The 22,652-nt window shown below is 44.4% G+C and overlaps 1 protein-coding gene across 9 annotated transcripts in view; it reads left to right on the top strand.

Moving 5' to 3' along the window:
* Nucleotides 1–22,652, top strand: part of LOC140389546 (xin actin-binding repeat-containing protein 2-like) — a 298,487-nt gene that overhangs the window by 233,337 nt on the left and 42,498 nt on the right. For 7 of the 9 annotated variants that reach the window (XM_072473763.1, XM_072473773.1, XM_072473782.1 and 4 more), the window contains 2 exons: nt 8,605–8,741; nt 21,266–21,370. In XM_072473763.1, coding sequence (XP_072329864.1) covers nt 8,605–8,741; nt 21,266–21,370 — 242 coding nt within the window. Of the gene's footprint in view, nt 1–340; nt 536–8,387; nt 8,493–8,604; nt 8,742–21,265; nt 21,371–22,652 lie in introns of those variants that run through there. The other 2 variants (XM_072473825.1, XM_072473815.1) reach the window with 2 other exon arrangements.

Here is a 22,652-nt window from a genome sequence, read left to right as displayed (position 1 = left end):
CCTTTGGCTGTTCTGTATTATTTGAGATAAATTATCCTATGGAACATTCATTCTCTCTGTTATAGAATTGTACAACATTGCTCACTTTCCTGTAATAAGATGTATTGATAATTATAGCAGGTGCTTAACTGAATGGCTTCAACTTTATATCTTAGTGGATTTGATTGGTTTAACAGGTGTCAAAGGCATTTAGAGGGCAGGATGAGCCTGTCTGCCTTGCAAAATAGATTTCCAGCACAGGCAATTGACTAGATGTAGCATCTATAGGCCTCAACTCCTAAAAATAACTCGATTTATCCTCACAAGCAGCTAAAATAAAATCAGCTGTCACCATCTAGTCTGTGAGGAGGTAGAGGGAGGAGGTAGAGGCAGATTTGACTGGAGCTGGTCTCCAGTTAGGCTGCAATAAGAGGGATTTTTCACTTTTACTGGACATAAGGTAGAAACACTGCTGGTACAGGATTAAAAAGTATCTTCTACATAAATTGTTGATTTACTGAAGTCTTACCAAACAAGCTTTTGCTGAATTAAAAGTGTAAGTATGAAACATCCCCATGTGTACTAAATATGCATATCACATATGCAGTAGATTGATTTTTGTTAGTGATGCAAGTTTTTCTTTATCTGTTTAAAGAATGTATGATGATATGCACAAACCAGAGCTGGTTCTATTTTTTTGTTTACAGAATATTGTAGTGTTTATGCTCTTTTCCAAATTGCATTTTAGTATCTCTTGAAATGGTAGTGAAGTGAATAAGCTTGCTCAAAATGGCGTACTTTTATTTTGCTGGGCTTTCATTGTGTGGGAAGGTAAATTTGTGGTTTTAATCCAAAATATTTCCAAGAACCAAGCAGATTCTGACTATGAAAATGTGTTAATTCATTCAACTATTTAATGAAAGTTCTTATCGTGGGTTCGAATTGATACTATATTATACTAACTGATATATATAAAAAAATGCAAGTCTATGTTTTACAAAAACTAGAGTATATTCCATTTCGACATCCACCTTCACAATGAATTATTGTGTTAACAAGCAGAGAATGGCAATTATCTTTCATCCTCTGTGCATGCAGCAGTGCACACATAACAACATGACGTGCTCATTTGTCTTTTTTCTTCATCCCTCAGGATTGTAACAGCAACAATAAAATCCGTATTTGTACCTTTAACAAAATAAGATATCGGCATGTACTTGAGATGCATAGTCAGACCAAAAAATGCCCCATCACTAGGCAGCCAGTTGAACATATCACAGGGACTCAAATCATCACCTTTGCTGCTCTGCAGTGTGTCAGTACATGAACTCAATACAACTCTTACACTCTTTAAGATGGCATTCTCTTCCCTTCTCATTGATTCCTTATTCAGAAGGAAGAAAGCGTGGAACTTTCCGGCCCTTCCTGCTGGCAGGATCTTCTTTTCCCACAAAAGAAAAGTACAGCACAGGAACAGGCCCTTCGGCCCTCCAAGCTTGTGCCGACCATGCTGCCCGTCTAAATTAAAATCTTCTACACTTCCTGGGTCCGTATCCCTCTATTCCTATTCTATTCATGTATTTGTCAAGATGCCCCTTAAATGTCACTATCATCCCTGCTTCCACCACCTCCTCTGGCAGCGGGTTCCAGGCACCCACTACCCTCTGTGTAAAAACCTTGCCTTGTACATCTCCTCTAAACCTTGCCCCTTGCACATTAAACCTATGCCCCCTAGTAATTGACCCCTCTATCTTGGGAAAAAGCCTCTGACTATCCAAAGTCAATGGAGTTTTGAACAGTTTGCCGCATTTGACGGTTCCCCACTCCTCCCCCCACCCCCGTCACTGTGGCCATAAACTTCGCCCGGAGACTAAACATAACTTTAGATAAATGTGTAGTTAAAGGACTTTAGCCTACGGACCAAGAGCTGAAAATGGGATTAGGCTGGATGGTCACTTGACAACTTCAGGGAGGCAGAGGTGGAGTGGTATTGTCACTGGACTAGTAGCCAGAGACCCAGAGTCATGCACTGGGGACCCGGGTTCGAATCCTGCTATGGTAGATGGTAAAATTTAAATTCAATAAGAATCTGGCATTAAAAGTCTAAACGTGACCAAGAAACCATTGTCGATTGTTGTAAAAACGCATCTGATTCACTAATGTCCTTTCGGAAAGGAAATCTGTCATCCTTACCTGGTCTGGTCTACATGTGACTCCAGATCCACAGCAATGTGGTTGATTCATAAATGCCCTCGGGGATTGGCGATAAATGCTGGCCCAGCCAGCGACGCCCAAATCCCATGAACAAATAAAAAACAAACTGGCATTCACATGATGGAGTGAATGGCCTCCTTCTGTGCTGTATGTTTCTTTGATTTAAGGTGCATGCTCCTATGCAACATTTGGACAAAGATTGGTTGAAATAATTGCAAATTTGCAACTCAAATGTCAGTTGGTCTTTTGACAAAAAGTAGTAGTTCTGGAAATAACACCAAACGTTGCAAAACACTGTAGATAAAAGAAAAACCATGGGGAACAATTTTATTCAATCTTTTGCATGTCATAGGTTATTGCTCTCATCATTTTTAATACAAAAAATATAATGGGTACTCAGCTATTATGCTTGGCGTAATGCTCGTATGTTCTTATGTTTGGAATTGTCAAGGAACTTTGACAGCAAAATAACAATAACAATTTGCATCATTCAATGTGAGCTACGAAATAATGAAAACCTTTTAAGAGATTGATTATGCTAGATTTAATGACAATTTAGTGTAAAATTAATTTGTATGAAGTTCAAATTTGTTTAACTTGTTTGGTTGAAATACTAATTTTAACTGTGAACATTGAGATGCTTGCTTTCTAAAGTTAACTAACCATTGAAAGGTCTGTCATGAAATGAAGCTGCTGGTAAGCATTAATTACTAGATCTTGCAATGATGTGGATAATTGAAAAGCTGCTTGTAAATATGAAAAGAATGGCCAGACTCACACTTCTGTAATTTGGCTTTCATAGGGTCAGTTGATCACACTGTAAGACAGGCTGAAATATTTCAGGCCATACTGGGCACTGTAAACACTTCATCTTCCCATATTAAATGAACCCTTGACTCCACTTTCAATTTGTCATGAGATATCCTAGGTCTAACATTGAAAAATGTGCGTTCTTCATAATAAAAGGTACATTTATTGCAGAACCATATTTCTCCCAACCAGTTTAAAAGTCCATGAGTATTTTACTTGTAGTTTTAAAATTTGTCTGACAAATATCTTGCATATGTAACCTTTACTTTTTAAAACAGTGAATAAAAATGTCACCATTTATTTTCGGAGATTGCTATGCAAGTACCAGATCTAATAGCATTAACCTGATAGGTTTGTAATTGCATGCTAGTTATAACTCATAGGGCAGAATTTTATGATCCACTGCCAGTGGGTTTTCAGACAGGGAGGCCCGTAAAGTTCCTTGGATGGCCCTCCCACCGGGCTCCCACCTGCTGTGCCCTCTCCACAATTTTCTGGTGGGACGGACCAGGCCTTGGCTGGCCTGCAGACCCTTGTCTCAATTGAAACCCTTAAGTGGTCAATTAATGATTAATGGCCAAGTAAGGGCCATGTCCAGGCTTGTGGAAGGTGTTCAGGACAGCCTGGAAAGTGCTCAGATTTCGGCAGGAAAGGAAAGAGGAGGGGGTGCACTTACATCAACAGCCTCCATTTAATATTGGCTCCCCCTCCTCCCACAAGGTATTCCCTCCTCTCCTGGCTTCTCCATCAATATACCCACACCCACTCTTCCCAGCCCCCTGGGCCTCGTTCAACCCTCCTGCCCCTCCTGGCCTCGCCTCCTCACCCTGCCCAGAGACCCCCCACTGTTACCTGGTCCCGGGACCTCTGGCGATTGCTTACAGTCACAGTATTGTCCACTGCAGTCTCTGGCACTTCTGGGTTTAGAGAGCTGATGGCCAATCGGATGGGCTGGCAGCTCTCTGAGATGAAACTTTCTCCTGAGTGACGGGTGGAAGTCCCATCGTCAGTCAATTAATGCTCCTTCTGCAGGGCAGCCAGTATTCGTCGTGATGCATTTGCCATTGACTCCTGAGATGGCGGGAAAGGACACTCTGCCATCCTAAAATTCCTAACCTCAGCAACTCATAAGAATGACTAAAAGTTTTAAAATGGAACATACTATGGTCATATGGCAATCGTTAACTTGCAAGCCTCCAGTGCTTCAGTGTGTATTTGGAATAGCTGTAATTTGGTAATTATTTTAAACTGCATGGCAAAGGATCAGTCAGATAAGCTCTTCTGTTTTCATACTATGTTCTAAAGAATCATGAAAGTACCTCTGCTAAAATGTTTCTTGTAGTTTAGAAACTATGGGCGTGATTTAACTAAATGGGAATTAAGTCCCATAGTGAGCGCGTATAGCTGCGTGTTTCCCTGGAAACACAAGGCTATAAAACGCGACTTGCGTTTGATAAGGGGCCTGAATGGGGAACCCGTGTCCAAGCCCACACATAGCCCCTTTTTGTACACTGAGGAGCTCGGCTCGCTGGAACTCAGTGTAGTGAGGTTCCCAAAGCAACCCCTGACTCCTACCCCCAAGCCCCAACCCATTTTGGGAGGGTTCCCAACACCCCCCGCACCCTCCCCAACACCCACACAGGGCATTCTGGCCCAATCACACCCATGAGCCAGCTTGGCAGTGCCAACCTGGCAGCTGGCACTGCTAGGGTGCCAGTCTGGCAGTACCAGGATGCCCAGGTGGCACCCACAGTGCCAAGGTGCCACCCTGCTCAAAGGGTATGCATCTGGACGCCTCCAATTCCCTGGGAGACCCCCGTGAGTGTTGTTTCCCATTTGTGAAGACAAGTGCTGAACAGCACTCGCGCAAAGTCTCCAACGCAAGGAATATTGATCCCACGCCTCAGGTAACTCCGGAATCTGAACATTAAAGAGATGCTAGCTGTCTCACTTTAATATGTAGATTTGCTAAAAAGTGATCTCACCCAGAATAGGCAGGATTTACATCGCAACGTCTTGCGAGATCGAACATGATCTCGTAAGGCGTTGTGAGCCAGGTAGATCCCAGGAGCGGGGTCTCCGGCTTTTTTCAGCCACGCTGCGCTGTGGCGAGTTGCTTTTTGGGCGCAACATGCCCATTAAATTGCACCCTGTATTTGTTAATGGTTTCTCTGCACATGTTTTCACAGACAGTGGGCAGGATTCTCCGGTCCCCCAGCCACGTTTTCGCTGGCAGCAGGATTCTCTACTTCTGCCACTTGTCAATGAGATTTCCCATTGAAGCCACTCCACGCCGACAGGAAACCCTGTGGGCGCTGCCGACGGGAACAGAGAACCCCAACAGCCGGAGAATTCTGGCCCTTTATTTAAGTGTTTTGCATTTTAGAGTACTTGCACTTAATTTCTTAATTATTTAATAACTTGTGTTCCAACCGGATATAGCCAGTTGGCTTAAAATAAGGTAAATTATATGTTATTGATAGCTATTGCCAAATTCCTTCAAGTGAAACAAAATAGCAATAAAACTGATTGAAGTGACGATGGTTAAAAATAAAAGCTATTTTCCAAGGAGTGAACAACATCCACTGCTAAGACAATAGGGTTTTGTGTGAGGTTACATACATTTCTCCTCATGAATGACCTACCAGCTGGTTACTTTGTATGAGACTTGACCAATGTAGAAATTGTGATTCAGAAGGAGTTTCTGGACAGGCAGGTCCCTCTGTTCTCGCAGTGGTGTACTGGTATTTGAAAGCCAATAGTGTGTGGTCCTGTGGTTAATTTAGATCTAGGTTCTGTCAGAGTACTTGTTTCAAAGCTATTGAAGATAATAAAATGTCTTGGTATTGAGCTCCTTCAGAGGCCTCCTGAAAAGATAAACAAAACTAAACTGCTTTTGTCATTATTTTCAAAAGCAAAATTACTGTAACACAAAATAGTTAAATAAAATCGTAGAGGGGAATTCCGTTGTTCTGTTCAGTTATTTTCTTTACATCCTTTTGAAATAAAGTATTTGAAACAGAACCAACATTAGGAATTGATATTACTGTCATTGGCGCTGTTTAGTAACAGAGCAATGGGAACACGGCCATTTTGTCTTGTTTATCAGATGGCTTACTTTCTACCATGATGAAAAGTATTAATTATTAAAAGTATTAAAAGTAGATTTGAGGATTGAAAACCTGGCAGAGAATCATGGCACAGGAATGGTTCCTTGCAGGATATCCCTTGACTTTTCCTGGACAGCTGTTTCTGTTTGGAATTCGGAGATTACAATTTGCTCCTCTACTTATGGTAACCTTCAACATGCACAGCACGCTGCCGTGAAAGCACTTGCACATCTTCAGAAGATTCCAAATATCCCTTCAGCTATTTATAGGATTGCATTTTCCATTGACCAGCAAGCTGAGGGGATTGAAGGTGAATGATTGATTGCACTAGGTTCCACAAAATGATTTATGGATGCTGTCATTGAAGTAACGTAATGAATGACTCATATGTGGCCTGCCATGTTTGCTGCTAAAAGACAATCTTCTCATGAAGATGCCATCTCAAACAGATATTTCTACTCACATTCACTCACATACATCCATACAAGTACAGGATTATTACAAACAGCATACTGTAATGTAATTATTCTTTAGTTTCCCTAAAATGACTTTAAATTTTGAATTCTATGTATGTTGATGGTGCACAATCCTGAGGCAGACATATGAACAAGATTGTAGTGAGGGATTAGATAAATGGGCATTTTAGCAAACCACTGAACACTTTTTGTGGAGGTGGGTACTGTATTTTTGCAAAATTCCTTCTCATGCGTTCTTCTCCATGGTCGGAGGACTGGAAGCTTGTTTTGCACTGAACCAGCTGATAACCTGCTGCCATGGATGATGCCCGAGTGTCCTTCCCAGAGAATGTCCTGAAGTGCCAAATTGAGAATCCTCCTCATACCTATCTAATGCAGATCCATATAAACCACTACCAATAGAAATGCTTACAGAATCAAATACACGCCTTTGACTTCCTTTTATAAATCCTCTTCACCTCGGACTTGGTCAAGCTTAAATAACTGAAATTGAGTATGAAGTTGAATTCTTAAAAAAAAACTAAATCTGATGTATGGAACTACACTGCCAAGCTGCTTCAGCCTATCTTCTGACGTACCCATCATCAGGGACTGGATGCAATACACATGGCATTATCTGCAGCCTCTCCTCAAAATTAGGCAACTACACATTGATCCATTGTTGGGTTTAATGTAACTTGCTGAGTATGTGAGAAACCTTACCACCAGCAGAGACTTAAAATTTAGACTATGAAGCAATCACTGTTGGTTGTTTACAAGCATGGTTTCCTGGAATACAAGCCAGGTAAACATGATCCAACATCAGACACATTTCAACACTGACTCTTTGATCAAATGGATAAGTCTGGAGGGAGTATCTTTTTAAAGGTTTCACACCAGTCCTTGGGCTTGCTGGTCTCACTTGTACTTGAGAATTTTATGGTCAGCAACATATCCTGTAACACATAGTTTGCTAGTTGAAAATCTGTGAGCTGTAGCAAAACTAAAACAAATTCTAACATTGAAATGGCATTCATTGCAGCAGCTGCTAAGAAACAGGTTTCCGTGGTTTCTCTTCAGTAGGTTTTCGACGTCTATGTCATCGAACAACCAGGCGGATAGAGGATAATATCCAAGAATAATCACGGCAAACTAGGTACAAAGTTACTGACACCATCTCTGTTTAAATAAGTACTTTGGTCAGCTCTTGTACACTATCGTTTTGAAAATAATCTTTAAAAACATGGATTTTGCATGGAGGCTTTAGTCCCACCAATAGACACACAAACATTTGGGGATGTGTAAAATAATTTCAAAGCTTCAGGGAGGCTGATAGATTGCATTCAAACTACTTCCGTGTTGTTATTTGTCCAGTATGAGGGTCTCCTCTCAGCCCCGGCACATTATAATAATGGCAAGCCACTTTTCATTTTGGCTTGAATACGCAGATGATCGCAGAGTCTGCTCTTTCTTGACATCATAATCTTGCGTGCTTGGTTGCTTTGAGGTATTTTTGATGGATCTTGCAAAATAGTACCCTGTGTAAAGAATGGTAACCATTAGAAATTTCAGCACAAAGACAACCACCCTCAAGGAACTTGTGTAATTAAAACAAAATGAGTCACCTACCTCTTCCTTTTTAAAAAACTCATTCTATCTGTAATATCTCGCATGGAACGTATGGGGTGGGAATGCTTGTCTCCCCCGTGCTCCATGCGGAGTATGAGCTCTCCCTCTAGTGGGGGTTTTCACAATTAAACAATGCATAAAAGGTCGGCCAGTTAGGCAGAGGAACCCGGCAGGGATCTAACGGGTAGTGTACATATCGTCTGTGTAAATAAAACTTTGTTTCTTATTTTATTTGGTGTGGACTCCCCGTTTTCTTATTAAACTATCATTTCCCCAAAAGGAGAGGGGATGGAAGGTAAGTGTTTGCATTATGATTCATGACAATATAATATAGCGAGTGCCTTGCTCTGTAGTCTAATGAGCGACCATTATAAAGTTCTGAAATCCAGTTGTGTTCTCATTTCCAGCCGCTGTCATATCTGATGAGCCTAGCCAGGCTGAGACTGTGCCCCTTGATATCCAGGAGACTATCCCACTTAAAGACAGATTGGCCATGTATCAAGCAGCTGTTTCTAAGAAGGAGAGCAACAGCTCTTCAGTTGTGGTAAGTAGCAATCTTGCTAGTTCCCCTTTTAAAAAAAATATCTGGTAACTGTCAGAATTCACCGTTGACATCATTCACTCTTTGCTATCAGTCCAAAGAATGATTATATTCGCTCTTTGATCAATAAATAAGCTTGAGCCAAAGTATGAACAACTTGAATCCGGATAACTGTAGAAGTGGAACAAACACTGGGTTTATTGTTCTTGGTGGGAGGGCAGGGTACAAGAGGAAAAGCTCATTGCCTGCCAAGTTTGGGACTGAGCACTAAGACAATACACAGCACCTTCTTATTTTGCTTGCTTTGGCTAATAGCTCTTTGTGTCTGCATTGTTTTTGCCTTTGATTTATGGACACGTGATGCAAAAACTTTTAAGTTTATCAAATTTACCAACATTACCTAGATTTTAAATTTAATCAGTTACATACATTTAATTATCCTGATGGAAGTGTTTGAAAGATTAAAGTATACCACACCCTACAAAGCAAAATACTGCAGGTGCTGGAAACTTGATAGAAAAGTGGAAGATGATTGAAATGCTCAGCAAGTTTGGCAGCAACTGTGGAGAGAAAACAGAATGAATGTTTCAGTTCGCTGACCTTACTCCCTCTGTTCTCTCACCGCAGATGCTGCCAGACCTGCTGAGTATTTACAGTGGCCAGAATTCCCCAGCCATTCACACTGGTGGGATTCTCTGATGCCATCGGCAGCGCACCTCCTGTGGCTGGTTTCCCAGCAACGTGGGGTGGCTTCAATGGAAAATTCTATTGATGCTTTTGGGACCAGAGAATCCCGCCACCAGCGAAAACACGCCGCCTCCCGCCATCAAGAAACATGTGGCTGGGAGGCCAGACGATGATGTCCAGCATTTCCTGTTCTTTCTATGCCCCACCCTAAGCTTTAGTACTTTCCTTGGACTTGATCAGAGTACCTGCTCGGAGTTGGAAATAATCTAACAAGGAGATTTTGCAGGGCATGAGGAGTGGTTATTTTCTCTCTGGGTGGGAGGTTTTCTTTGGATTGTGAGCTGCATTAAATCTTTTCAGTCATGATAACATTTGTACATATAATCGTGTAATATTGTACTGTTCCCAGTTGTGGGGGAGACTACAACCAGGGGAGACAATTTAAGAATCAGGGACGGGATTCTCTGATATCGGCGCGATGTCCGCCGACCGGCGCCAAAAACGGCGCGAATCAGTCTGGCATCGCGCTGCCCCAAAGGTGCGGAAGTCTCCGCATCTTGAGTGGCCGAGCCCTCACCTTGAGGGGCTAGGCCCGGGCCGGACTGATTTCCGCCCCGCCAGCTGGCGGGAAAGGCCTTTGGTGCCCCGCCAGCTGGCACGGAAATGACTTTGCCGTGCGGCGCATGGGCGGGAGCGTCAGCGGCCGCTCACGGAATCCCCGCGCATGCGCAGTGGAGGGGGTCTCTTCCGCCTCTGCCATAGTGGAGACCATGGCGAAGGCAGAAGGAAAAGTGTGCCCCCACGGCACAGGCCCGCCTGCGGATCGGTGGGCCGCGATCGCGGGCCAGGCCACCGTGGGGGCACCCCCCGGGGCCAGATCGCCCCGCGCTCCCCCCCCAGGACCCCGGAGCCCGCCCGCGCCGCCTTGTCCCGCCGGTAAGATAGGTGGTTTGATTCTCGCTGGCGGGACAGGCATTCCAGCAGCGGGACTTCGGCCCATCGTGGGCCAGAGAATCGCCGGGGGGGGGGGGGCCCGCCAACCGGCGCGATTCCCGCCCCCGCCGAATATCCGGTGCCGGAGAATTTGGCAACCGGCAGGGGGTCGGAGAATCCCGCCCAAGAAGTCTATCGCTTAAGACCGAGATGAGAAAATTGTCTACTGTTTAAGACAGAGATCCGGAGAGATTTCTTCTCTCAAAGGTTCGTTAGCATTTGGATTCTTTTCCCCAGACAATAGTGGAGGCTGGGTCATTGAATTTATCCAAGGCAGAGTTTGACATATTTTTAATAGACAAGGACGTTGAGGGTTATGAGATACAGACGCAAAGTGGAGTTGAGACCACAAGCAAATCAGCCATAATCTTTTTGAATAGCGTAGCAGGCTCAAAGAGCTGAAAGGCCTATTCTTGCTTTCAAGTTCTATGTTCCTAATATAAAGGAATTAAATGGAATGCCAGTTGGTACTTTTGAGGAGTTTGAATGCTTGTAGTGGCTGTTTTCTGATCAAATATTTATAACTGAATAATTCTGTTTGATTTATGTGTTTGGAAGCTATGCTTCTACATATAACACTGTCATGAAAACAGCTATTGGGGTGAAACCAGTTGTGGGCAGTTATATAAATAAGGTAATAGTGAACTGGCAGCTCTTTTTACACCCCTGCGTAATTAGTTGGAAGGTAGGAGAGACAGTAGGGAATAAAGAAAATATATTCTGAGGATTTTTACTTTGTCACAGGCATTGGCAGGAATTTTATGGCTGTTCATGCTGGCAGGATAGAAACATAGAAAATAGAAGCAGGAAGAAGCCATTCGGCCCTTCGAACCTGCTCCGCCATTCATTATGATCATGGCTGATCATCAAGTTCAATACCCTGATCCCACCTTCTCCCTATATTCCTTGATCCCTTTGGCCCCAAGAGCTATATCTAATTCCTTCTTGAAATTGGCCTCAACTACATTTCTGTGGTAGCGAATTCCACAGATTTACCACTCTGGGCTCCCCCACCATCAGGATCATTCTTTCTGATTCTACCCTGTCTAATCCTGTTGGAATTTTGTACATTTCTGAGATCCCCTCTCACTTTTCTAAACTCCAGTGAATAAAATCCTAACCGACTTAATCTCTCCTCATATGATTGTTCCGCCATCCCAGGAATCAGCCTGGTAAATCTTTGCTGCACTCCCTTCTTAGCAAGAACATTCTTCCTCAGATAAGGACACCAAATACTCCACAATACTCCAGGTGTGGCCTCACCATTGCCCTATACATTTGCTGTAAAACATCTCTATTCCTATATTCAAATCCTCTCCCTTTGAAGGCCAACACCATTTGCCTTCCATTCTGCCTGCTGTACCTGCACATGACTGATGCACGAGGACACCAAGGTCTCGCTGAGTATCCACCTCTCTCAATTTACACCCATTCAAATAATAATCTGCCTTCCTATTTTTGCTACCAAAGTGGATAACCTCACATTTATCCACATTATACTGCACCTGCCATGCATATGTCAACTCACTCAGCCTGTCCAAATCCCGCTGAAGCATCTCCGCATCCTCCACACAGCTCACCCTCCCACCCAACTTTATATCATCTGCAAATTTGGAGGTAATACATTTAGTTCCCTCGTTCAAATCATTAATATATAATGTGAACAGTTGGGGTCCTAGCACAGATCCCTGCGGTACCCCACGAGTCACTGCCTGCGAATCAGGAAATGAACCACTTATTCCAACTTTTTGCTTCCTCTCCGTGATCCTGAGGCTAAGTGTTGACGCCGTCGGAAACGCTGTCGCGTTTCTCGATGGCATCAACACGGCGTCAGAATCAGCAATTCTGGCCCCTTACAGGGGGGCCAGCAGAGCACTGGAGCGATCCACGCCGCTCCAGCTGCTGATCCTGGCGTGAACTGGGCGCCACGGGGTCCGCGCATGCACAGTGGCACCGGCGCCAACGCGCGCATGCGCAGTGGCTCCCTTCTCCGCGGCGGCCCCGATGCAACATGGCGCAGGGCTACAGGAGCTGGCGCGGAAGAAAGGAGGCCCCCAGCCAGAGAGGCCGGCCCGCCGACGGTGGGCCCCGATCGCAGGCCAGGCCACAATGGAGGCCACCCAGAGGTCGGACCCCCCATCGTCCCCCACAGGCCGTCCCGGACCCTTCCATGCCGAGGTCCCGCAGGCTGAGAGCACCGGCGGGACTCTGCATTTTTGCGACGGCTGCCCGGTCCATCCCGGGCCAAGAATCGGCGGGGGCTGGGCAACCACGCCAGCGCCGATGGCGCCGATTCTCCGCTCTGCAGAGAATCGCGTCCCGGCGTTGGGGCGGCGCGATTCATGCCCGTCGCAGGGATTGCCCGTCCCCGGGCTGAGAGAATCCCGCCCTTAGTTCACAGCCATTTCTTTGTTTACTGTTATGAATTCTCCCGTTTCTGACTGTAAGGAGCGTACATTAGTTTTTATTAATCTTTTTCTCTTTACATACCTATAGAAACTTGTACACTCAGTTTTATTTTCCCTGCTGGTTTAGTTTCTAGTTGTATTTTCCCCTTCTTAATCAATCCCTTGGTATGCCTTTGCTGAATTTTAAACTGTTCCCAGTCCTCAGGTCTGTTGCTTTTTCTTGCTAATTTATATGCCTCTTCTTTGAATCTAGTACTCTCTCAAATATCTCTTATAAGCCATGGGTTGGCCACAGTTCCCTTTCTACTTTTGCATCAAGTAGGAATAAACACCTTTTGGAGTTCACCTATTTTTTTTAAATGCCTGCTGTCTGCTGTCCTTCCTTTCAATAATTTTTCCCAGTCTGTCATAGCCAGCTCATACCTTGTATCATCATATTTACCTTTATTGAGGTTCAGGACCCTGGTCTCAGAACCAACTACCTCTCTATTCACCTTGATAAAGAAGTCTACCATATTATGGTCACTCATCCCCAAGGCTTTCCTTACAACTAGATTGCCAGCTAATCCATTCTCATTGCACAGCAAACAGTGCAAGATGGCCTGTTCCCTCGTTGGTTCCGCAAATACTGGTCCATAAAACCATCCTGTATACACTTCATAAATTCCTCCTCTAGTGTACTGTGACTAATTTGAGTCACCCAATCTATAAGCAGATTAAAGTCCCCCATAATTACAGATGTTCTTTTCTCACATGCATCTCTGATTTCCTGTCTAGATAGATAGATAAATAGATAGAATTTACAGTGCAGAAGGAGGCTATTCGGCCCATCGAGTCTGCACCGGCTCTTGGAAAGAGCACCCCACCCACGGTCGACACCTCCACCCTATCCCCATAACCCAGTAACCCCACCCAACACTAAGGGCAATTTTGGACACTAAGGGCAATTTATCATGGCCAATCCACCTAACCTGCACATCTTTGGACTGTGGGAGGAAACCGGAGCACCCGAAGGAAACCCACGCACACACGGGGAGGATGTGCAGACTCCGCACAGACAGTGACCCAAGCCGGAATCGAACCTGGGACCCTGGAGCTGTGAAGCAATTGTGCTATCCACAATGCTACTGTGCTGCCCAATGTTGTGTGGGATTCTCCAACCCATGCCGGGCTGGAGAATCGCCAGGGGCTGGCATGAAGTCTCTGCCACCAGAGATTCGGCGGGGGTGGGATTCGCGCCGCGCCGGTCGGCAGGGGTGGGAATCATGCCGCGCCAGTCGAAGGGGCCCACCCTCGCCGATTCTCCAGCCCGCGATAGGCCGAAGTTCCGCTGCTGGAATGCCTGTCTCGCCGGTGTGAATCAAACCACCTTTTAAACGGCGGGACATGGCGGCGCGGGCAGGCTCCGGGGTCTTGGTGGGGGGGGGGCGCGGGTCGATCTGGCCCCAGCGGGTGCCCGCAGTGGCCAGGCTCACGATCGGGGCCCACCGATCCGCGGGCGGGCCTGTGCCGTGATGGCACTCTTTTTCTTCCGCCTTCGCCATGGTCTTCACTATGGAGGAGATGGCAGAGACCCCCCCTGCACATGCTCGGGGATGACGTCAGCAGCCGCTGACGCTCCCGCGCATGCGCGGACCCGCGTCGCTCGGCGAAGACCTTTCGGCCCCGGCTGGCGTGGCGCCAAAGGCCTTTCCGGCCAGCCGGCGGAGCGGAAACCGCTCTGGCACAGGCCTAGCCCCTCAAGGTGAGGGTTTAGCCCCTAAAGGTGCGGAGAGTTCCGCACCTTTTGGGCGGCCCGACGCCGGAGTGGTTCCCGCCACTCCATCACGCCGGGACCCCCCGCCCCGCCGGGTAGGGGAGAATCCCGCCCATTATTCCCAATATTACCACTGCAGTTTGATGGTCTGTATACCACCCATACAAATGTTTTTTGCCCCTTGGTGTTTCTTAACTCGACCCAGACAGATTTCACATCATCTGTACTAATATTTTTCCTCAATATTGAACCTATATCTTCAATAGTCAACAATGCAACTCCACCACCTTTCTATCTATCCTTCCAAAAAACTGAATATCCCTCAATGCTTAGTTCCAATCCTTGTTTCCGTAACCCCAACCATATTGTATCCCTTCACATCTATCTGTGCAACTAATTCATCCGTTTTATTTTGAATGCTCCGCACATTCAGATACAAAACTTTAAGGCTAGTCCTTTTAACATTCCTTGTCCCATCCCTACTATATTTTACAGTGTCATTATCTGATATAGGCACGTGATTTCTCTACTTATCACTTTTCTTATTCTCCTTTCTGTCTTTCTCTCTTGTTCTTGATTCCCCTGCTTTGAATCCTTACATAGGTTCCCATCCCCCTGCCATATATATTTAAACTCTCCCCAACCGCTCTAGCAAAGTGTCTTCCGGTCCTGCCGATGGCGAACCTCCACCGTGGGTTTCCCGGTGGCATGGGTGCAAAGAACAGAAAACCCCTTCAACAATGGCAGGATCAGACAATCCCACCACTGACCAATGACCGGCTGCCTCCGCCTTCAGGAAACTTCATGGGCGCGTGGAAAATCCTGCCCATTGACTTGGATAAAGGAATAAAGGAATAGAGAGCTGAATGTCCATGTTTATAAAGGAATCAAAGTTAGGAGGCACACATACTTATGTAGTATGAAGCAAGAAGTTCCAAAGGGACATTGACTGGTTACATGAGGGGACAAGATTATGGTGGAAGGAGTTCAAGGTGGGGAAGTGTAAGCTTGTACAATTCAATGGAACAAAAATTCATGCAAAATGTAAAACAGGTTGCGGATTCACTATTTGCGGTACTGCCCAAGCTGAATTTTATTCCCATTATGTCAGCATTTTACTCCCAACTGTATTTGTGTTAAACTCGACCTGCAAGCTTCCAATTATTTTCACAATCTCTTTATGCTCCTCGAAGTTCTGCTCACAGCAGATAAACTTACCCAAAAGGCTGAGCGTGGTGATCACTTGGCCGTGCTGACCTATGAATATACCAGTGGCTGCAAGTCAAAATGTAAAGCCAAACTGATAGCTGTTAAATCCTTTTATTAAAGAGGCTCAGTTACTAATCTGGCTAGTAAGTCACACCCTGAATGTCTTTAGCTAAGTCGCAAAGCTTTGGGATCCCAATACGTTGCAGTAGATTGGCCCACTGCTGCGACTGTGATTCTGCCCAACTTCTCCCACTCTGATAAACAAACATAAAAAAGCAATCACTGTTTTAAAATATAGCAAAATTAATTTGTTCTCCCATTTATATTAGTTTTCTCCCTGCTTAGGTTACAAAACAGCTGCCTGATGGGAAATGGTTAATACCTCTTCTGTGCACGAAACTAAGTCAGTTGACTTTTTCTGAGGTGTGGTTAAAGTGTTTTTTGACCATTACAGTCTGTTTCTGACCATATTAATGATTCAGTTTCCTTGTGTGGTCATCTGGCTGACAGTAGCTATGACAATTGTTTAATTTCCCAGAAACGTATTCACAGATAGAATACTAAACTCCCAGAAATGTATTCACAGAATACAAATGTATCTTATATTTGAAGCCTGATGGGTTGACGAGAAAATGTATGACATAAGAACATAAGAACTAGGCATGATGTGGAGATGCCGGCGTTGGACTGGGGTGAGCACAGTACGAAGTCTTACAACACCAGGTTAAAGTCCAACAGGTTTGTTTCGATGTCACTAGCTTTCGGAGCGCTGTTCCTTCCTCAGGTGAATGAAGACGTATGTTCCAGAAACATATATATAGACAAATTTAAAGATGCCAGACAATGCTTGGAATGCGAGCAATAGCAGGTGATTAAATCTTTACAGATCCAGAGATGGGGTAACCCCAGGTTAAAGAGGTGTGAGTTGTGTCAAGCCAGGACAGTCGGTAGGATTTCGCAGGCCAGATGGTGGGGGATGAATGTAATGCGACATGAATCCCAGGTCCCGGTTGAGGCCGCACTCATGTGTGCGGAACTTGGCTACAAGTTTCTGCTTGGCGATTCTGCGTTGTCGCGCGTCCTGAAGGCCGCCTTGGAGAACGCTTACCCGGAGATCAGAGGCTGAATGCCCTTGACTGCTGAAGTGTTCCCCAACTGGAAGGGAACATTCCTGCCTGGTGATTGTTGCGTGATGTCCGTTCATTCAGAACTAGGAGCAGGAGTAGGCCACCTGGCCCCTCGAGCCTGCTCCGCCATTCAATGAGATCATGGCTGATCTTTAGTGGACTCAGCTCCACTTTCTGGCCCGAACACCACAACCCTTAATCCCTTTTTTCTTCAAAAAACTATCTATCTTTATCTTAAAAACATTTAATGAAGGAGCCTCAACTGCTTCACTGGGCAAGGAATTCCATAGATCCACAACCCTTTGGGTGAAGAAGTTCCTCCTCAGCTCAGTCCTAAATCTACTTCCCCTTATTTTGAGGCTATGCCCCCTAGTTCTGTTTTCACTGGCGAGTGAAAACAACCTGCCCTATAAGATCCCACCACATCCTTCTAAATTCCAACGAGTACAGTCCCAGTCTACTCAACCTCTCCTCGTAATCCAACCCCCTCAACTCTGGGATTAACCTAGTGAATCTCCTCTGCACACCCTCCAGCGTCAGTACGTCCTTTCTCAGGTAAGGAGACCAAAACTGAACACAATACTCCAGGTGTGGCCTCACTAACACCTGATACAATTGCAGCATAACCTCCCTAGTCTTAAACTCCATACCTCTAGCAATGAAGGACAAAACCCCATTTGCCGCCTTAATCACCTGTTGCACATGTAAACCAACAATTTGCGACTCATGCACTAGCACACCCAGGTCTCTCTGCACAGCAACATGTTTTAATATTTTATCATTTAAATAATCCCTTTTGCTGTTATTCCTACCAAAATGGATAACCCCACATTTGTCAACATTGTATTCCATCTGCCAGACTCTAGCCCATTCACTTAACCTATCCAAATCCCTCTGCAGACTTCCGGTATCCTCTGTACTTTTTGCTTTCCCACTCATCTTAGTGTCGTCTGCAAACATAGACACATTGCACTTGGTCCCCAACTCCAAATCATCTATGTAAATTGTGAACAATTGTGGGCCCAACACTGAACCCTGAGGGACACCACTAGCTACTGATTGCCAACCAGAGAAACACCCATTAATCGCCACTCTTTGTTTTCTATTAAATAACTAATCTTCTATCCATGCTACTGCTTTTCCCTAATGGCATGCATTTTTATCTTATGCAGCAACCTTTTGTGTGGCACCTTGTCAAAAGCTTTCTGGAAATCCAGATATACCACATCCATTGGCTCCCCGTTATCTACCGCACTGGTAATGTCCTGAAAAAATCCACTGAATTAGTTATGCACGGCCTGCTCTTTATGAACCCATGCTGCGTCTGCCCAATGGGACAATTTCCATCCAGATGCCTCGCTATTTCTTCCTTGATGATAGATACCAGCATCTTCTCTACTACGGAAGTTAAGCTAACTGGGCTATAATTACTCGCTTTCTGCCTACCTCCTTTTTTAAACAGTGGTGTCATGTTTGCTAATTTCCAATCCGCCGGGACCACCCCAGAATCGAGTGAATTTTGGTAAATTATCACTAGTGCATTTGCAATTTCCCTAGCCATCTCTTTTAGCACTCTGGGATGCATTCGCCAGGAGACATGTCTACCTTTAGCCCCATTAGCTTGCCCATCACTACCTCCTGAGTGATAACAATCATCTCAAGGTCCTCACCTGTCATAACCTCATTTCCATCAGTCACTGGCATGTTATTTGTGCCTTCCACTGTGAAGACCGACCCTAAAAGTCTGTTCGGTTCCTCAGCCATTTCCTCATCTCCCATTATTAAATCTCCCTTCTCATCCTCTAAAGGACAAATATTTACCTTAGCCACTCTTTTTTGTTTTGTATATTTGTAGAAACATTTACTATCTGTTTTTATATTCTGAACAAGTTTACTCTCATAATCTATCTTAGTATTCGTTATAGCTTTTTTAGTAGCTTTCTGTTGCCCCCGAAAGATTTCCCAGTACTCTAGTCTCCCACTAATCTTTGCCACTTTGTATGCTTTTTCCTTCAATTTGATACTCTCCCTTATTTCCTTAGATATCCACGGTCGATTTTCCCTCTTTCTACCATCCTTCCTTTTTGTTGGTATAAACCTTTGCTGAGCACTGTGAAAAATCGCTTGGAAGGTTCTCCACTGTTCCTCAACTGTTTCACCATAAAGTCTTTGCTCCCAGTCTACCTTAGCAAGCTCTTCTCTCATCCCATTGTAACCTCCTTTGTTTAAGCACAAAACACTAGTGTTTGATTTTATCTTCTCGCCCTCCATCTATATTTTAAATTCCACCATATTGTGATCGCTCCTTCTGAGAGGATCCCTAACTGTGAGATCCTGTTTTAATTAATCAATCCTGTCTCATTACACAGGACCAGATCTAGGACCGCTTGTTCCCTCATAGGTTCCATTACATACTGTTCTAGGAAATTATCGCTGATACATTCTATAAACTCCTCCTCAAGGCTGCCTTGACCGACCTGGTTAAACCAATCAACATGTAGATGAAAATCCCCCATGATAACTGCTGTACCATTTCTACATTCATCCGTTATTTCTTTGTTTATTGCCTGCCCCACCATAATGTTACTATTTGGTGGCCGAAAGACTACTCCTATCAGTTACTTTTTCTCCTTACCATTCCTGATTTCCACCCAAATGGATTCAACCTTATCCTCCATAGCACCGATGTCATCCCTTACTATTGCCCGGATGTCATCCCTAAATAACAGAGCTACACCACCTCCCTTACCATCCACTCTGTCCTTCAGTATGGTTTGATACCCTCGGATATTTAACTCCCTGTCGTGACCATCCTTTAACTATGTTTCAGTAATGGCCACTAAATCATGCTCATTCATGATGATTTGCACCATCAACTCATTTACCTTATTCCGAATATTATGAGCATTCAGGTAAAGTACACTTCTGTTGGCTTTTATACCTCTGTTTTGAATCTTAACACCTTGATCAGTAACCTCTCTTAAGTTATTTTTCCTCTTAACTTTTCTCCTAATTTCCCTTGTCGTTGAACTCATATCTTCATGTAACAGCCTGCCGCGTCGCTTTCCATTTATATGTTTTTACTTCCCGTTTTATTCCTTTTAGTATTACTGGGACTATTCACTGAGCTCCCCTCAGTCACTGTACCTTGTACTGTCGCCCTGTTTGATTTTTGACTATGGCCTCTCTGCCTTACCCTTTCCCCCTTACTGCCTTTTGTTTCTGTCCCTGTTTTACTACCTTCCGACTTCCTGCATCGGTTCCCATCCCCCTGCCACATCAGTTTAAACACTCCCCAACTGCTCTAGCAATTAGCCCCCTAGGACATCGGTTCCAGTCCTGCCCAGGTGTAACCTATCCAGTTTGTACAGGTCCCACCTCCCACAGAACCGGTCCCAATGCCCCAGGAATCTGAAACCCTCCCCCTGACACCATCCCTTCAGCCACATAGAAAGAAACATATGTGAATGATATGGAAGGAATACATTTTTGTGTTCTGACTTGCTTTGCATGTGTATGACTATGGATAGATTACCTATGGATATTGAACCTTGCCATCGGTAGTTCCTCCTGGCAGAGGCGGAGCATTGCAGAAGGCCTGGAAAGTGCTGGGTAGGAGCAGCTAATGATATGCCAACAGCCTTTACTGTACAATTTGCATGCCCATGTTGGCATCTGGCATAGAACAAATTCAAGGACTGTTGAGGGTCAGGAGCATGGCATTCCATTTGGCGCCCGACGTCATCCTTGATTTTCGGCAGATGCCGAATTCTCCTTCCAATCATGTTCCCAATTTCGGCTTCAGCCGACAGAGAACCCCCCCCCCTTCCAAATCTTTGCAGTTTAGATTCCATGGGTAATTTCCTGACTCCTAACAACTTTACTTCACTAAGTATTTCTGTAGCTTTGCAGGAATTATAAAACTGATAACATTAAAAGTGCTGATGAATAATCTGAGGTCAACAAACCTGTGTTATATTTAGCATTTTTTGTGAATAAATGTTTGCAAATTGCATTCAAACTCGTTCATCATTATGCAAAATATTTCAGATGACCAAATTCAGAGTCCAATAAAAATCTGTTCCCTCCTTTGTCCATTTATTCTCTCTTCTCCTCCCTTCCCATATGGTCAGAGAATTGAACTTCTGCATTGGAATCTGTTGTTAAGAATTCCAGTTTGGATTAACTGTGATATGCGGCCTTGCTCGGCATTATCCACAGGTAAAACCACAGGTAAAAAAACTAATCACAGAGGGCCAATATATTGAGATTCTCGAGGTTTAGCAGCATTTTTGTTATCAAAAATGATTTTGAATAATGAATTATTTATTACCATTATTCTATCAGGCTGCAGAAGAAGAAGCTCGAGCCTTGCCTGGGGGCCTAGCAAGCGTGAAGAAACAGTTTGAATCCCATAACACTGTTGCTCACTACCAGCAGCAAACCGTACAGGTAAATCGGCGCACTTATGAAACTTGGGTTTGTCCGTGGTGGGCTGCATCCTTCAGCTGATATAACTGCTGTTAGGTTCTATTTTATAATTGTATGTGTGTGAACGTGCACGTTGCGTGTGTGTGAAATTAAAATACAGCAGATCCTGGAAAACTGAAATAAAGACAAAATTCTGGAAGTGGTCAGCAGGTCTGGCAGCATCTGCTGTGACACTTAGGGTGGGATTATCTGTCTGTTCATGGAAGCGGGATTCTCGGTCCCACTGCAGTGAATGGGAGATTTGACTGAGCGTCACGTTCTCCATCCTCGCCAGCAGCGGTAGTGTGGCGGACTTGCAATGGAGAATCCCAGCCTCAGAGAACGGCATTCATGCCTGATAGCCTTCCAGATCCAAGTTTTCAAAGGAGTGAAGCTACCGATCTTTATAGAAGATGGTGGAGGGCAATAATAATACAAAACTGACTCCCACTCTGAAAGGTATTTAAGGGACTTTGTTCTGCTGCACTTGTGTAGAATTTGCATAAAGTAATATACATTGCACTTGGGAAAAAATATACATTGCACTTGGAAAATTAAACCATTGAACATCTCATTAGAATTTTAGAGCAGCGTAATTTCTGTACAGTACTTTGAATTTTTTTCTAAAGTGCTTAACTAGACCTAGTTTCTGTTAATGTGTGTATGAGATAATTATCTGACTCCTTACAGTTTAAAGTGGTTTCACTTTACAAGCTGATAAGATCATGGTATACACACAGATAGAGAATTTGTAGTTTCTGCAGTGCCCAGTCACAATTTCCTGCCTATTGTTTCACTATGATTTTTAGCTTAAAGCAAAGGAGCACTATCATAGTTAAACCACGTAGCTTCCTTGACATTCCAGTCGCTGAAAGTTGCTGGGAAACCAATGATTCATGAATTTGTACCATTACCCTTTTGGGGAAAAATTGTTTTTTTTAAATCTGTGTGACAAATGCACAAAGACCATCTGTGGAGAGAAAACAAACGTTAATGAAATTATGCCCTTGAACATGTGGAACTATGAACCCCACTGAAACCAAATCCTGCCCTATCTGCAGAACTAATTATATTGTTGTAAATCCATGGTATGTAGACATCGCTGATGAGGCCACTCCTTTTGCTCTTGAGAAGGTAGTGGAGGGGCCTTCTTCAACTGGCAGGCCCTGTGATGTAGGTCCACCCACAGTGCTGTGTGGGAAGGAGTTCTTGGATTTTGATCCAATGATACATTTCCAAGTTAGGATAATGTGTGACTTGGAGG

Source organism: Scyliorhinus torazame, chromosome 2 (assembly GCF_047496885.1).
Source record: "Scyliorhinus torazame isolate Kashiwa2021f chromosome 2, sScyTor2.1, whole genome shotgun sequence".
Lineage (NCBI taxonomy): Eukaryota > Metazoa > Chordata > Chondrichthyes > Carcharhiniformes > Scyliorhinidae > Scyliorhinus > Scyliorhinus torazame.
The sequence above is the reverse complement of the archived record's forward strand: the minus strand, read 5'-3'. Positions and strand labels throughout refer to the sequence as shown.